Source organism: Bipolaris maydis, assembly GCF_028858645.1.
Source record: "Bipolaris maydis strain C4 unplaced genomic scaffold PSV08scaffold_7, whole genome shotgun sequence".
Taxonomy (NCBI): domain Eukaryota; kingdom Fungi; phylum Ascomycota; class Dothideomycetes; order Pleosporales; family Pleosporaceae; genus Bipolaris; species Bipolaris maydis.
Genome location: NW_027093863.1, coordinates 121,725 through 136,589, shown reverse-complemented (window position 1 = coordinate 136,589; position 14,865 = coordinate 121,725). Strand labels below are relative to the sequence as shown.

The 14,865-nt window shown below is 32.1% G+C and overlaps 1 protein-coding gene across 1 annotated transcript; it reads right to left on the bottom strand.

Annotated features, from left to right (window-relative positions):
* Positions 1-12,272: 12,272 nt before the first annotated feature.
* PSV08DRAFT_223038 (Pro-kumamolisin, activation domain-containing protein) lies at positions 12,273-14,486 on the bottom strand (the record flags this gene model as incomplete). Its single annotated transcript, XM_014217375.1, has 3 exons — positions 13,340-14,486; positions 13,113-13,284; positions 12,273-13,053 (listed from the first exon to the last, which is right to left on the bottom strand). Exons 1-3 carry the CDS (start codon positions 14,394-14,396, stop codon positions 12,273-12,275), a joined length of 2,010 nt encoding a protein of 669 aa, XP_014072850.1. The 5' UTR covers positions 14,397-14,486.
* Between the last annotated feature and the right edge of the window lie 379 nt (positions 14,487-14,865).

Genomic DNA, 14,865 nt, shown 5'->3' with positions numbered 1-14,865 from the left:
TAGAATAACTCTTATAAACCTATATAGTACTAGTATAATATAAGAAATAAGAACTATATAAGTATATTATAGACTACGTATATATATAACTACTACTTAACTTACTACTTAAATAAGAGAGGAGCTAGATAAAGCCTATAGTATACTAAAGATATACTTAAGTATAAATAGCTATAGTATAAATATAAGAATAATAGCTACCTAAGATACTTATAGAATAAGTAAGAAAGAATATACTTTTTAAGATAAGAAGACTCTTAGAATATTATATAGATATAAATAATATATAAAGTATAGTACTTAGATAGCCTCTTAATAGAATATAAAAAAGACTAATAGTATATATACTTTAGTAATAAATTTAAGAAGTATATAGTAATAAAAGACTATTATAGATATTAATAAGAAGAGTTTTTTTTAAGCTAATAATAAGGTAATAAGATCTCTTTAAAGAAATTAACATACTAGAACCTTTAGAATTAACAAAGCTTAAGATAAAGCTTAATAAAATATAGATATAAGTACTAGTAGATTTAGAATTATAAGTAAACTATATTTTAGTATATATAGTAGCCTAAGCTAGACTTAAGATATAATAGAAATAATAGCTATATCTACTATACGTAGCTAATAGTAAGCTAATACTAAATAAAAATAAGATTATATATAAGGTTAGATAAGTAATACTTAGTATTTAGAAGTATATAAAGGAGATTAACCTAAACATTATTAAACTAGCTACTTATAATATTATTTTAGAACTTCTATAGCTTAAGAAATATAACTTATAGATTAATTAAAAGTTAAAGGTATTTTAATTTAAGTACTATAGAATAAATATAACTATAAGCTAGCTTATATATTAGTAGAGTTTAATAGTAAATAAGAGTAATATTACTAAGTAGTATAATAATACTAAGAAGAGAGTATACTTAAAAAATAGTTCTTAGAATAGAAAGCTATACTTTATAAATACTAAAACTAAACTAATAAATTATAAAGTAAGAAGAAGAAAGAATAATATAACTTTAGAGTTCTCTAAATAGTATAAAGAATATAAATATTTATTTTAGAAAGTAGTAAATAAAATAGTATTACTAAAGTATAAACCTTAGAACTATAAAATAATTCTATAAGAAGAAAAGACACTAACTTTTAGGCCTATATATTAACTATTAAAAAGAGAGCTTAAGGTACTAAGAAAGTATATTAATAAGAGTCTAGCTAAGGGATATATATAACTATTAAAGTTACTAGTAGAATATCTAATTATATTTATATTAAAGAAGGATAGTATAAATTAACTATATATTAATTATTAGTAACTTAATAATATTATAGTAAAGAATTAATACTTACTACTAAATATTATAGAGCTTAAAGATTAATTATCTTATATAAAGATTTTTATAGCGCTAGATCTCTAAGATAAATACTACTTTATTAGAATAAAGAAAAGTAAAGAATAGAAAATAGTATTTAGAACTTAATATAAATATTATAAGTATCTAGTTATACTATTTAAACTTATAAAAGCTCTAGTAATATTCTAGAAACTTATTAATAACGTACTTAGGCTATACCTAGATATATTTATTATTACCTACTTAAATAATATTTTTATCTATTTAGAAGATAAGAAGGATTATATTAAAAATATAAAGATAGTACTTAAAGTACTAAGTAAATATAGCTAAAGACTTAAGCTAAAGAAGTATAAATTCTATAAGACTAAGGTTAACTTCTTAGGCTATATAGTAGAAGTTAATAGAGTATAAATAAGTAAAGAGAAGATTTAAGTTATTAAGGACTAGCTAATATTAACTATAGTTATAGAGATTTAATTATTCTTAGAATTTATAAACTATAACTAGTTATTTATTTAAGACTTCTTAAAAATTATAATACTAATAATATAACTTATATATAAAAATACGCCGTTTATATAGAGTAAGAAAGTAAATAAAGTCTTTAATAAGCTTAAGATAATATATATTATACTATTATACTTTAAGATATTTACTCTAAGCGTACTAATAAAAATTAAAATAAACGTATTAGATCTAGCTCTAGGAGGCTATACTAGTATACTTATTAATAATAAATAGTACCTAGTAGTATACTACTTAAAGAAGTTCTTAGAACTAGAAGAATAATATAATATATATAATAAGGAACTACTAGCTATTATAGTATATTTATAGTATTAAAGAGTATATATAGAAAGCTACTTAGAACTTATAATCTATATAGATTATAAGAACCTAGTATACTTTATAATAATAAAAGTACTTAACTAAAGATAAACTAAATAAGCTAAACTACTAAGATAATTTAAGTTTAAGATTATCTATATACTAGAAAAAGAAAATAAAAGAGCTAATACTCTTAGCTAATAATATAATATTATAGAAACTAAGATAATAGTTAATAGACCTATACTTAAGACTAATAAAGATAGAATGTTAAAACCTATATAAGAACTTAATATTATTCGAAAGATTAAGAATAATATACTTAAAGAAGTATAATAAACTATTATTAAAGAATATTATAATAATCTTATATATAGATATCTAGAAATTACTAGAATAATAGAACTTATTTAATATAATTACTAATTTAAGAGTATAAAAGATAAAGTTATAATATATATTACTAAATATATAAAATACTAAAGAAATAAGTATAGTATATATATACTATATAGAGAGATATAAGCTTTAGAACTACTATAAGAACTATAGGTAGATATCTCTATAGACTTTATTATAGAATTACTAGCTTTAAAGAATCTAATAATTAAAGTTATCTATAATATAATACTTATTATAGTAGATTACTTTATAAAGTAAGTAGAGTATATACTATTTAGAAATAACTATATAGTAGTAGACTTAGTATATATTATCTATAACTAGATTATTTAATATTATAAAATACTAAAGTTAATTATTAGTAATAGAGATAAACTATTTATATCTAACTTTTAGACAACGCTACTTATAGCAATTAGAACTAAGAGAAAGCTATTAATAGCTTACTACCTATAAACTAATAAATAAATAGAATAAATAAATTAAATAATAAAAATATATCTTTAAATTTACGCTAATTATTAGTAAGATAATTAAGTATAACTACTACCTATAGTATAGATAGTATATAATAATAAAATATTAGAAGTAATAGGTAAAATACTATTTTTTACTAACTATAGATAATATTTAAATCTCTTTACTAGAATATATCTAAGTCTAAAGATAGAAGTAGCTATTATAATAGTTAAATAATTAAAGAAAATCTATAAAGAACTATAAGAGTTACTTAAATAAGCTTAATACTAAAGTATTTCCTATTAGAATAAAAAAAGAAAAATAGTACCTTAGCTAAAAAAGAGAGATAGAGTATATCTACTTATAAAGAACCTTTATACCTAATGTCTAAGTAAGAGACTAGACTATATTAAAGTTAGACTATTTTTAATTTTAAAGTAAAATAGACTAGTTACTTATATACTTACCTTATTAGCTAACGTAAAGATATGTTAGAATATTGCTACTTAGGTAGCGGAAGTTGCTGCTTGTTCTACTAGTAGCTTAGAGGTAGAGGTCTCTGCCTTCTACTTGTCTAGTAATAGACTTAGAGGCAGCTTATCGAAGGTTCTAGTAAAGAGAGATAAATAAGAGATAAAAAGATATTGCTAGGGGAGAGAGAATAGTTAAATTGCCTTCCTAAGGTAGTCTGTAGGATTCGCTCTACTCTTCTCTACTTTCTATCTACTAGCTCTTCTACTACTTATATATTCGTTGTCTTAGATTCTAGAAGAGTCTTCTTAGTAGTAGCTTGCGTAATCTATGGCGTAATAGATAGATATTACTAGATAATAGCATAATAGCTTCTAGTAATAGATTAATTGACGTGTCTTGGTTGAAGGTTGAGTACTTGGTTCTATCGGAGATTAGCTGGTGAGCTTATATCTCCAACACACCCCCTTAAGCTAGGCAGCTGAGATCTGATTGATCTGCTGGTTTTGATTAGCTTGTTTGTTTCGATGAGCTTAGGCTGATAGATTCGATCGATCTGATGGGTTGGATTGTTTTGATAGATTGGTTCGATAGATTGGTTCGATGGATTGGTTTGATGGATTGGTTTGATGGATTGGTTTGATGGATTGGTTTGATAGATCTGATAGATTGACTAGATTCGATTGCGATCGAAAATCTTGAATCTTATCAGCGTTTGTAGCTTTGGTGAGACAATCAGCTAGTAGCTGGTTGGTACTTTGGTATTGTATTTGGATCTGTTTATCCTCCACCTTTTCGCGAATAAAGTAGTATTGAATATCAATGTGTTTCGTCCTCGCGTGGTAGGTAGGATTTTTGGATAGTTGAATTGCGCTTTGGCTGTCAGAGTATATAGTAACAGTTCCATCTGATAATATATCAAACAGTGGTTTGATACTTTTAATAATCTGGTTTAGATAGATACTCTGTTTTGTAGCTTCGCGGTAGGCCATGAATTTAGCTTCTGCGCTTGATAACGCGACGGTTGGTTGGAGCTTTGATAGCCATGAAATTGCGCAATAACTCTTGTTCAACTGGAGTAAAAAGATATATCCTGTGGTGGATCTGCGGGTATTAAAATCACCCCCCCAATCTGCATCGGTGGATCCGATCAGTTTGATCTGATCTGATCCCATCGATGTAGATTGATCAGTTTTGATGGAGCCTTCTTGAATATTGGAGCTAAGTTGATATAATAGTCCAATTTGGCTTGATTGCGATAGGTATCCTCATAGGTGATTAAGGTTGCTAAAATGTTCAGGGCTTGGATTGGCCATAAATCGCGATAGAAGATTAACTGCGTAGGTAATATCTGGCCGAGTAAAGATAGATAGATAGATTAGTGCGCCAATTTGTTGTTGAAATAGATTGATATCTTTTGGCGTTGCTGTTTGGTCGTTTTTTGTAAGCTTGGTACCTTGTGGTAAAGGTATTTTTCTTGGCTTAACGTTCTGCTTATTGAAACGAGTAAGCAGCCGTTGAAGATAGCTTTCTTGGCTGATATATATCGATCGATTAGATCGATTAATTTGGATACCTAGGAATTTAGTTACATCGCCAAGGTCTTTAATTTTAAGCTCTGATATATCAGATAGCTTGTAGAATAGCTGTTGAATCCTTTGTTCGTCTAGTCCAAAAATGAGTAAATCGTCCACATAGGTTGCGATTATTATTTTCTGTTTTTGATGGATATAGGTAGCTGTATCGATCGGCAAGGATTGAAAACCTAGTTGATAGAGTAAGCTTGATAGCAGTTTCTGCCATTGTCGACTAGCTTGTTTAAGCCCATATAGAGCCTTGTTGAGTAAACAAACGTGGTTAGGATAATTTGAATTTGAAAATCCCTCTGGTTGTTCGATATAGATCGTGGTATTGATTAGTGCATTTGGAAAAGCTTGTTTTATATCCCAGCTCTGTATAGCCCAGCCTTGGGCTGTCGCAATCGCAAGTAACAGACGGATAATATCGGGCCTTGTAGTATTGGCAAACGTTTCTTGATAGTTAATGCCAAACTCTTGTTGAAAACCTTTGGCTACCCAACGAGCTTTGAAGATAAAATCGTTGTTTTGTTGATATTTTCTGTTAAGTACCCAGCGTTCTTTAAGTACTGGTTGGTTGGAAGGCCTTGGTACAAGCGTCCAAGTATTATTCTTTTGCAGCTGATCTAGCTCTTTTTGCATTGCTAATAGATATTGATCCTTATTGTCATGCTTAAGAACTTGGGAGTAGTTTTTTGGATCGGTAATATTCTTGGAGGTAAATAGGATTTCTTTAAGAATAATATCCTCTGTTGTAACTTCGGTAGATAGGGCTGATTCTGTCGTTCTAGCTCTATTCTTGATAAGTACAATTGGATTTCGTCCAACTGTTTTCATTTGATTGGTGGATTTCTGATCGTTTTGATTCACTGGTTTCGTCTGATCTACCATTGGATGAAGGTTTTGGTTGGTATTTGGATCAGCATTTAGTTGATCGTTGGATTGATCGTCGGATTGATCGTTGTATTGATCGATTACTAGTTGTAATTCAAGATCATAAGCTTGATCGTTGAATACTCCTTCAAGTATTTGAACATCCCTTGTAGTTACAATCTTATTCGACTTTAGATCAATTAGTCGATATAGATTGTTACTTAAATAGCTAGTAAGGTAGTACGGTTGGACTCGAGAATCGAGCTTACCCACGAATTCCTTTGGTTCTTTTCGATAGGCTAGTGATCCCCAAATTTTGATATTGTTAATATTTGGTTTTATTCCGTATTTTGCTTCGAAAGGTGTTCGAAAATTGATAGAACTATGCGGTGTTCTATTATATAGATATACCGCTGCGAGTAAGGCTTCTGCCCAAAGTTTGTTTGGCATTTTTGCTTCAAATAACAGAGCTCTGATCTTGTCGAATAGGGTTCGATTGATTCGTTCTGCGCTACCTTTAGCTTTAGGATTGAAGGGGGAAGTAAAACGTAACTTAAACCCTCTTCGATTTGATAGCTTTTGTAATTCTTTGGTATTTAGCTCATTATCTGATTGAATGAGCTTAATTAGCTTTGAATCCTGAACTTCAGCTCTTTTAATAAAAGCTTTGACTGGCGTTATAAGCTCTGATCTTGATGTGAGAAGGTCCACTTCTAGATATTTCGTGTGGTAGTCCAGGAAGGTAATGTAGTACCTATAGCCCTTGTTCGTTCTTGGCTTGATAGGTCCTCCTAGATCGCAGTATATAAGATCGCTAAACTCATTGACTTGAGTTATTGGTGGATTTCTGCTTATCTTGCTAGTAAATTTGCTTTTTAAGCAGATCTTGCAGTTGCTGAATGAGTTGTTTGTTTTAATATTTGAATTCATGCCGTTGGTGTTGTCACAAAGCTTATTTAAGCTTGTTTTACCAATATGGCCGAAACGTCGATGCAATAGATCGATTTGATCGTTTTCTTCTGTTTGATTGATTTGATCGATTTGATCGATTTGATAGTTTTGATCGTTTTGATCGGTTGGCATCGATTTTGACTGATTGGGCTGTTCTGATAGCTTTAGCTGATCAGATATATTGGTATCGTCTGATGTTAGTTCGGATGGTATGGGCTGTTCTGTCAGCAGTGCTGTATAATTGGCTTGTATATGGATCTGATCGTTTTGATGGATATCGCTAGTCGTGTGAAAGATCGCGACTTTTCGATTGTAGTAGCCCTTGGCTAGTATTTGGCTGGATTGGATAATTAGACTATAGTCCCTCGTAAACTTAAATTCAGCTCCTTTTTCAACTACTTAATAGAGACTAAGTAGGTTGACGCGAAACTCTAGTACAAGGAGTACTTCTTTTAGCACAACTAATTGATTAGTGCTAGTAAAAGTAATTAGTACTTCTCCTTTACCAATCGCTAGTAATAGTGTTCCTATATTACCCCATTTAATATAGGTGTTGGAAATACTGCTAATATTTCTAAACAGCGTTCGGTCGGAACAGATATGCGCACTAGCTCCACTATCTAGTATCCATTCAATAGATTTATTTATTTTAACCGATTAGGTTATATTAATATCAGCGATAGTTTAGTTAACTAATACTATTGTTGATAGAGCTATTTTAGATCTATTGGAGCCTTAGTTAGGGCGTTTGCTTAGATCTTTCTGCCAACACTGATCAATTGTATGCCCATTTCTTCTACAGAAGCTGCAGTTTTTTAAGCTTTTATATTGCTGGGTTGGTAAGGTCATTTCAATATCCTTTGGCTGCTAGTTTCGATAGGATTGATTGGATCGATAGTATTAATCAGATCGATGGGTTGGATCTGATCGATGATTGGATTGATAATCGAATCGATGATCTGATCAATGATTGGATCGATGAGCTGGTTGATAGATTTGATGCCTTTAGTAAGGTTTGGTATCGCTCCTTTGGATTGAGTTGTTGGAGCTGTTTTTAATCGATTTTAGTCGTCGAGCTTCGTCAATAATCTAACTACTCATTATTTCAAGATTAATTTCTTTATTTGATCTAAAATCTTAAGTAATTGCTATAACTAGATAATTGAAATCTAAACTCAAGTTATTGAGTATTAGCGCAGCAATAAACCTGCTTAGTAATTCGATACTTCGAGCTTTTAGGCTAAAAGTAAGCCTTAATAGCTTTTAAAGATAGTTTTCCACGTTGTTTTGGCAGCTTAAAACAATAGTATTAATAAGTTCTTTACAGATAAGAAAGTCTAAGCTAAAACCTTCTTGCGCATATAGAGCTTTAAGGTTGTTCCATAGCTCTACTAGAGTATTAATTTCTTTTGTTTGTAGGAGAGGTCTATCTTTAAGACTAAGTCTTATAGTAGATAGTACCTTTATCTCATTGTTTTTGAACGATTCTAGACGTTCTTCTAGTATAAGGTCGGCTATTACAGCTATATCGCCGCAATCTTATTAAATTAGAATTAATTAAATCCTTATAGCCCACATGTCGTAATTTAAGCTTCCTTTAAGCTTTAGTACTTTAAAAATACTGTCAGCCATTTTGATAGACTAATAGATTAATTAGTTAGATCGAGCTTATACTGATACTATTGCAGTTACTATCCTTACTATAAAGAACTCTGGCTGCAGATCGTCAGCTTAATAGATTGAAAAAACTGATTGATCGATTGATTGATTAATAGATCGATAGGTTGAAATATCGATAGGTTGAAATATCGATAGATTGATAGATTGATAGATTGATAGATTGATAGATTGATAGATTGATAGATTGATAGATTAATAGATTGGTGGATTGATAGATTGGTGGGCTGGTAAGTCGATCGATGGATTAATCGATCGCTGGATTGTTCAATTAATCGATAGATAGTTCTAGTCAGCTGATCTGACTTCGGATGATAGAGTTTCTCAGCTCTTCGCCGTGGTTATCCTCTTAACCCTTGTTACCCTAGCTCTTACTAAGAAACTAACCTAGATAGGTATAGTTCTTATATAGACAGCGCTGATCGTAATAGATCACAATAAACGTATAGTACTAGAAGCTTCGATAGATCGCGTAATCCGGGCTCATAACCTGTTAGAATATTACTACTTAGGTAGTGGAAGTTGCTGCTTGTTCTACTAGTAGCTCAGAGGTAGAGGTCTCTGCCTTCTACTTATCTAGTAATAGACTTAGAGGCAGCTTATCGAAGGTTCTAGTAAAGAGAGATAAATAAGAGATAAAAAGATATTGCTAGGGGAGAGAGAATAGTTAAATTGCCTTCCTAAGGTAGTCTGTAGGATTCGCTCTACTCTTCTCTACTTTCTATCTACTAGCTCTTCTACTACTTATATATTCGTTGTCTTAGATTCTAGAAGAGTCTTCTTAGTAGTAGCTTGCGTAATCTATGGCGTAATAGATAGATATTACTAGATAATAGCATAATAGCTTCTAGTAATAGATTAATTGACGTGTCTTGGTTGAAGGTTGAGTACTTGGTTCTATCGGAGATTAGCTGGTGAGCTTATATCTCCAACAAGATATACTTAAAATTCTATATATAACTATTAGAACTAGTAGACTCTAAAATACTATTATAAAAGATATTCTACTATAAATCTAAAGAAGAAGACGAATTTAAAGTTAAAAGAATTATCTTATACTATATAAAAAGAAATAAAACTAAATATTTAGTTAAATAGTTAGAATACCTTAATAGTAAGAATATATAAGAACTAAAATCTAACTTATCTAACTATATATAAAAAATCTAAAAATATTAATAATAATAATAGTAGAAATTAAACTAAGCACCTATAAGTAAAAAACTAAATAACGCTTTACTTAGACAATTAATCTATATAAATTATTATCTATAATAAAATAATAAATAAAATACTATATATACTAAGGAAAATCGTACTACGCACTTTAAATAGAACTTAAGCTTATAATACCTAAGGTTATAATAAACTTATCTAATATTTCTAATATTACCTATATTATAGAAGAAAATATAGTACTAATTAACGCTACTAGATAATTACTATTATCTACTACCTTAGTTTCTCCTAACTCTTTTATTTTAGATATAAGGTATAATACCTTCTTACGCGTACACTCTTTAGATTACTTTAATATCTTCTTATTTTATAATAGCCGCGAAATAACTTTAGCTAATAACTTTTTATTATTATTAACTTTCTTTTAATACTTTTTATAAGTATAGTCTAATAACTTTTTAAGATATATTTATATACTTCTACCCTAGATAAGTACACTTAGTATAATAAAGATAAGAATTAAGTATAATATAGTAAATAATACCTTATAGAAAATAATAATTATTAGAGACTTTAGCTAGATAGTTTATATAGAAAATTTTAGAGCTTAATTATAAGCGATACTAATAAGAGAAAGGAGAAGAGAAGAATATAGTTACTACTTACTATATAATATAGAGTAACCTCTTAGTTATTAATATACGCTTTAGGTAGAACTATGTAATTTAAGAATAAATCTAAGAAGAGAGGAGGTAGTATTATAAGCTAAGGTAAGCTACTTATAAGTAATTAGTTTAGAGAATCTAAAGAATAAGGCTATACTATAATTCTTTAACCGTGCTATAGTTATATAACTAATCGTATATAATTAGATATATCTAGCTAATTAGAGCGCGATTATTAATAATTACTTTATTAATTATATATAATTACTTTAATAGCTAATTAGAGCTATACCTTTTACTTAATTATCTATAATTACTATATTAATTATACACAATTACTTCCGCTCCTTAGTATATAGTATAGATATTAAGCCCTTATAGCTTAATATATTTAACTTAAGTTTTAAGTATAAGTATAATATAGAGAGTTATTCTACTTGCATGTTACTATCTACTATATTGCACCCTGCCGCTCTATCTGCGAAAACTAACTAATAAGAAGCTTAATATTAGAAGTCTTATATTACTTCTACTTAAGCTATACTCTTAATAGATTCTAATTAATAAATATTAATAAATATACTAATAGCTATTTAGGTTAGTAGTTTTAGTAAGATAACTTAAAAATTTATAAAACTATAAACGTTTTAAGCTAGTTTTTAAGAAATAAAATTAAGCTTTATCTATATTCTCCTTATAGCCTAGATTTAAATCTAATTAAAAATGTTTAAAGTATACTTAAAGACTAGTTAAATAATAAGATAATAAGTTCTTTAAGTATTAGAAATAATAGCGAAAGTATTAAAACGTTTAAAAGAGCTATTTTTAAAGAGTAGTAAGCTATTCTATAACAGGCAATAGATAACTATATTTTATCTTTACCTAACTATTATAGGAAGGTAAGAGAAGCTAGGGGCTAGTATACTAAGGATTAAATATAATAATAAATTAGTTATAAAAAAAAATACTTTTTTTTAATTTTATTTTTTAACTTTTACGATTTTTATTAAAAACTTTTAAAAATAAAATATATAACTTCTTAAATATAGTAATAGTATATATAATTTTTTAAGAAAATTTTATATACCTATTAAAAAGATATTTAATCTTTAAATACGTATATTATAAACTCTTAAGTTAAAGGCAATTTATCTCCTTCCTTATGCTAACTAAGCAAGCACTAGTCCTATCTAGGTAAAAGTAGAGCTTTTCGGCTTTTTAAATCACTAACCTAATTAGGAATAGTCCCTATATTCGCTAAGTTATACTAGTTTAAAAATAGCAACTTTTAGTAATATATTTTTTCCATGTCACCCCTCTGTATTAGAGCGATAGTCCTTGCTTTTATATTTACTGCACTTTTAGCGGTTCTCTTATGCTGTATCCGTGCCCTAAGCATAAGAGAAGTGTCTAGGATAGGGCTGTTAACCCATCCTTTTAGTAATTTCATTAGATTACCTACTACTATAAGATACACTACGTAGAAGTGGAACTTACTATATATTAAGTTTGCTATTTTTCCCTTGCCTGCTATATAATCAAAGGGAGCATAGCTTAATTTATAGAATGCTCGGTTTACGATCAAGTGCTATCAAGTATTCTACCTAAATCAATTTCCAAATACAAGTGTGAAATAGAACCCCATGCGTTGAGAATTCCTGTTCTCTCAGGCCTATATCTAGCTAACGTCCGTCCCTACGTGCCAGGATGCATAGTCCAACTGCATACAATTTCTTCTTGGTGCCAAGATTACACCCACTATTCTAAAGCGTTCTTTTTTGAGTTAAACCTATTAGGAGCATTGAATAAAAAAGACGCGGACATTATATGCTAAGCCAAAGCTTGAGAGCCTCCTCGTACTTTAATACTCCAAGACCAGTAACAGCATCCCATCCAACAGTGGTCGGATAGCCAGTATCGTTACAACCGCTATTACTCTCCCCTTGGGTAATGTCTCGAATAATACGATCTGCGTATTTGTATAGAACAGGATTGATAAACCCAACAACAGGTTTGCCTACGCTCAAACGCTCCAAATTAATGCGCGTAATGAGAGCGCCAACATATTGTACTGACACAGAGGTCCCACCTACTTGGTAGACGACTCCATCAATAATGATGAAGCTGGATATAGGTTCACCAAGGGCGGAAAGGTCGGGAAGCCCGCGCCCAGAGAGACTGCGCACGCCATCTGCGCCAAAATCCGAGATGACATCTGCCAACAAAGTATTATTCGCAACAAGAGGAGCTAGCCCTGTGAATCCGGGCTTATCGACTGATACCGTCTGGAGGTAGTTACTAACAAAAGGCTCCTGCCACCTAGGCCGTGCATAGATAGCGGAAATCCCACCTCCACTCATATGATAGCCTAGCTCCGGATTTTCGCTCGGCTGACGGATATCAACTCCATCTTTTAGCATTGTCGCGCCAACAGCAGTTACATAGGGACAATTTGCCGGCGTTAGGACGTTCCAGCGATCTTTATTAGAACCCCAACATTGGGAAGTGTACCCAGCGACCCCTTGATTGCCTGTTGCCGCGAGGATTGTTGTGCCTTGGAGTGCGAGTTTCATAAATTCGTTACACTGCCTGCGCTGGAAAGAACTATCCGGAATCCAATTAGGGATGCTAAAAACAGCCATTTTAGTACATTATAGACTTACATAGGATAAAAGTCCTCTGATGCTCCCCAAGCACTGACAAGGACAGATGGCGGCTTCACTCCTCCACACTGTCTTTGACCTTTATATCCGCCTGGGGCCGAATCCGGGTATTGCGCATCCCAGCCTGGCAGAGGTCCAGTCACATTATAAGCGCTGTACGTGCAGTACGACTCTACAAAATCTCCTTAGTCCCTCGATCATCGGAAATATAGCCAGCGTCGTCTTACCGTCAAAAGCCTCCAGCATGCTATTCGCACCGCCCGTTAAGGTCGCATTGGCCTGAATAACCGGATCATCCGGGCTGACAATCGTTACTGTATTTGGAGCCACCAAGGGTACAGTCAAGGAGATATCTAAAAAGAGCTCACCAGGACGCGTATCCGTAGATCTTGTGTCGGCTGCACCATCGATAAGAATCTGCTTAGGTGCGGTGCCCTTTGGCACTTCAGGAGCATAAGCCGACCAAAAGGTGTCAAGATCCTCTTGCTTGTACTTGTCATTTCCGCTGGAGTAGATGGCGTGTGTATAAGCGGGATGGAATGGCGCGGGTCTATGAGGGACTCCATAGAGATCTCGAATACATGCCGGTTCTAATGCAGAGTGATTGTTGCTGCATGGCACAGTGCTTTTAAGGCTCGATTCTACTGGAAGTAGTACTGAGGCATTCTGCTGCTCGACTGGTGTACCCCTCTTTCGCAAAGCGTTTCTGCTAGCATCTATTTGGTGGGATAGAGTAATTCCAGGCCATACAAAATCGACATGTTCTCTAACGCTTGCAGGCACGTAGTATGCCTCTGTCGATGCTATAGTACGCCCGGAATCATGGTGATAGTTGTGGAATTCGGTCTTTAGCAGGTTTTCTAACTGCTTTACAGTTGCTGAAAATTCAATCCAGCCTTTGTTTCTAGACTGTGTGATAGGATGTGCAAGGTCGGCTGCTGGAATAGATTCTTTTAGCCACTGCTGAACCATTATAACGGATTCATCGCTTGGTCCAAAGAAGCTATAAACTTCTTCTTGTGTCCAGTGCTGGCCGTACAGTGGCGAGTCTGGGTCTGAAATAGCCATTAGGAGCTCTTCACCTCTCTCTAATCCGTTCTGCGTAAGGGCAATCCGAATAGGATGAATAATATCTGGTTCTAGACGATCGCCCTTCTGCCACCCACATGGCAAAGTGCGACGTTCTTCGTGTAAGACATGGCCGTGGTGTGCTGGGGAGGCGCAAGAGAAAGTAATTCCGCTGAAAAAAAGCCACACAATCTGGTTGAGACTAGTTGATACCATAATATCTCTTGCGTACTAAAGAGTTGTTGAGGAGGAGAGGTTAATCTCAGATAAAGTGACTTCAGTGGACAAAAGATAGAATTTTTCTGTAAAGATCAATGCTTGCTCGAGCTCAGCTTTTATCTACCCATATCGGATGTATAATTCTCCAGCTCCGTCTTATCATAGTAGCTTACAACGCTACATGGCACAAGTTATGTGTGTGGGGGCGCGCTGACATGAAGATTAGGTTCTTCTTCGGATAATAAAACAACATTTATTACAGAGATAATCTACACAATCACAACTCTTTATAGTATAGGGCTTACTCTTCACCCTGGCCTGTATTGTACCCTTGCTAGTGGCCCACATACATTATTTCTGCCATGTAGCATACTTAGTAGTATCGGCCCGTTGGGGCTGACTCTCAGTTCCAGTTCCTTCACCTTCATTTCCTATTTTAGCTTAAACTTCAGCGATGAGTACAGGC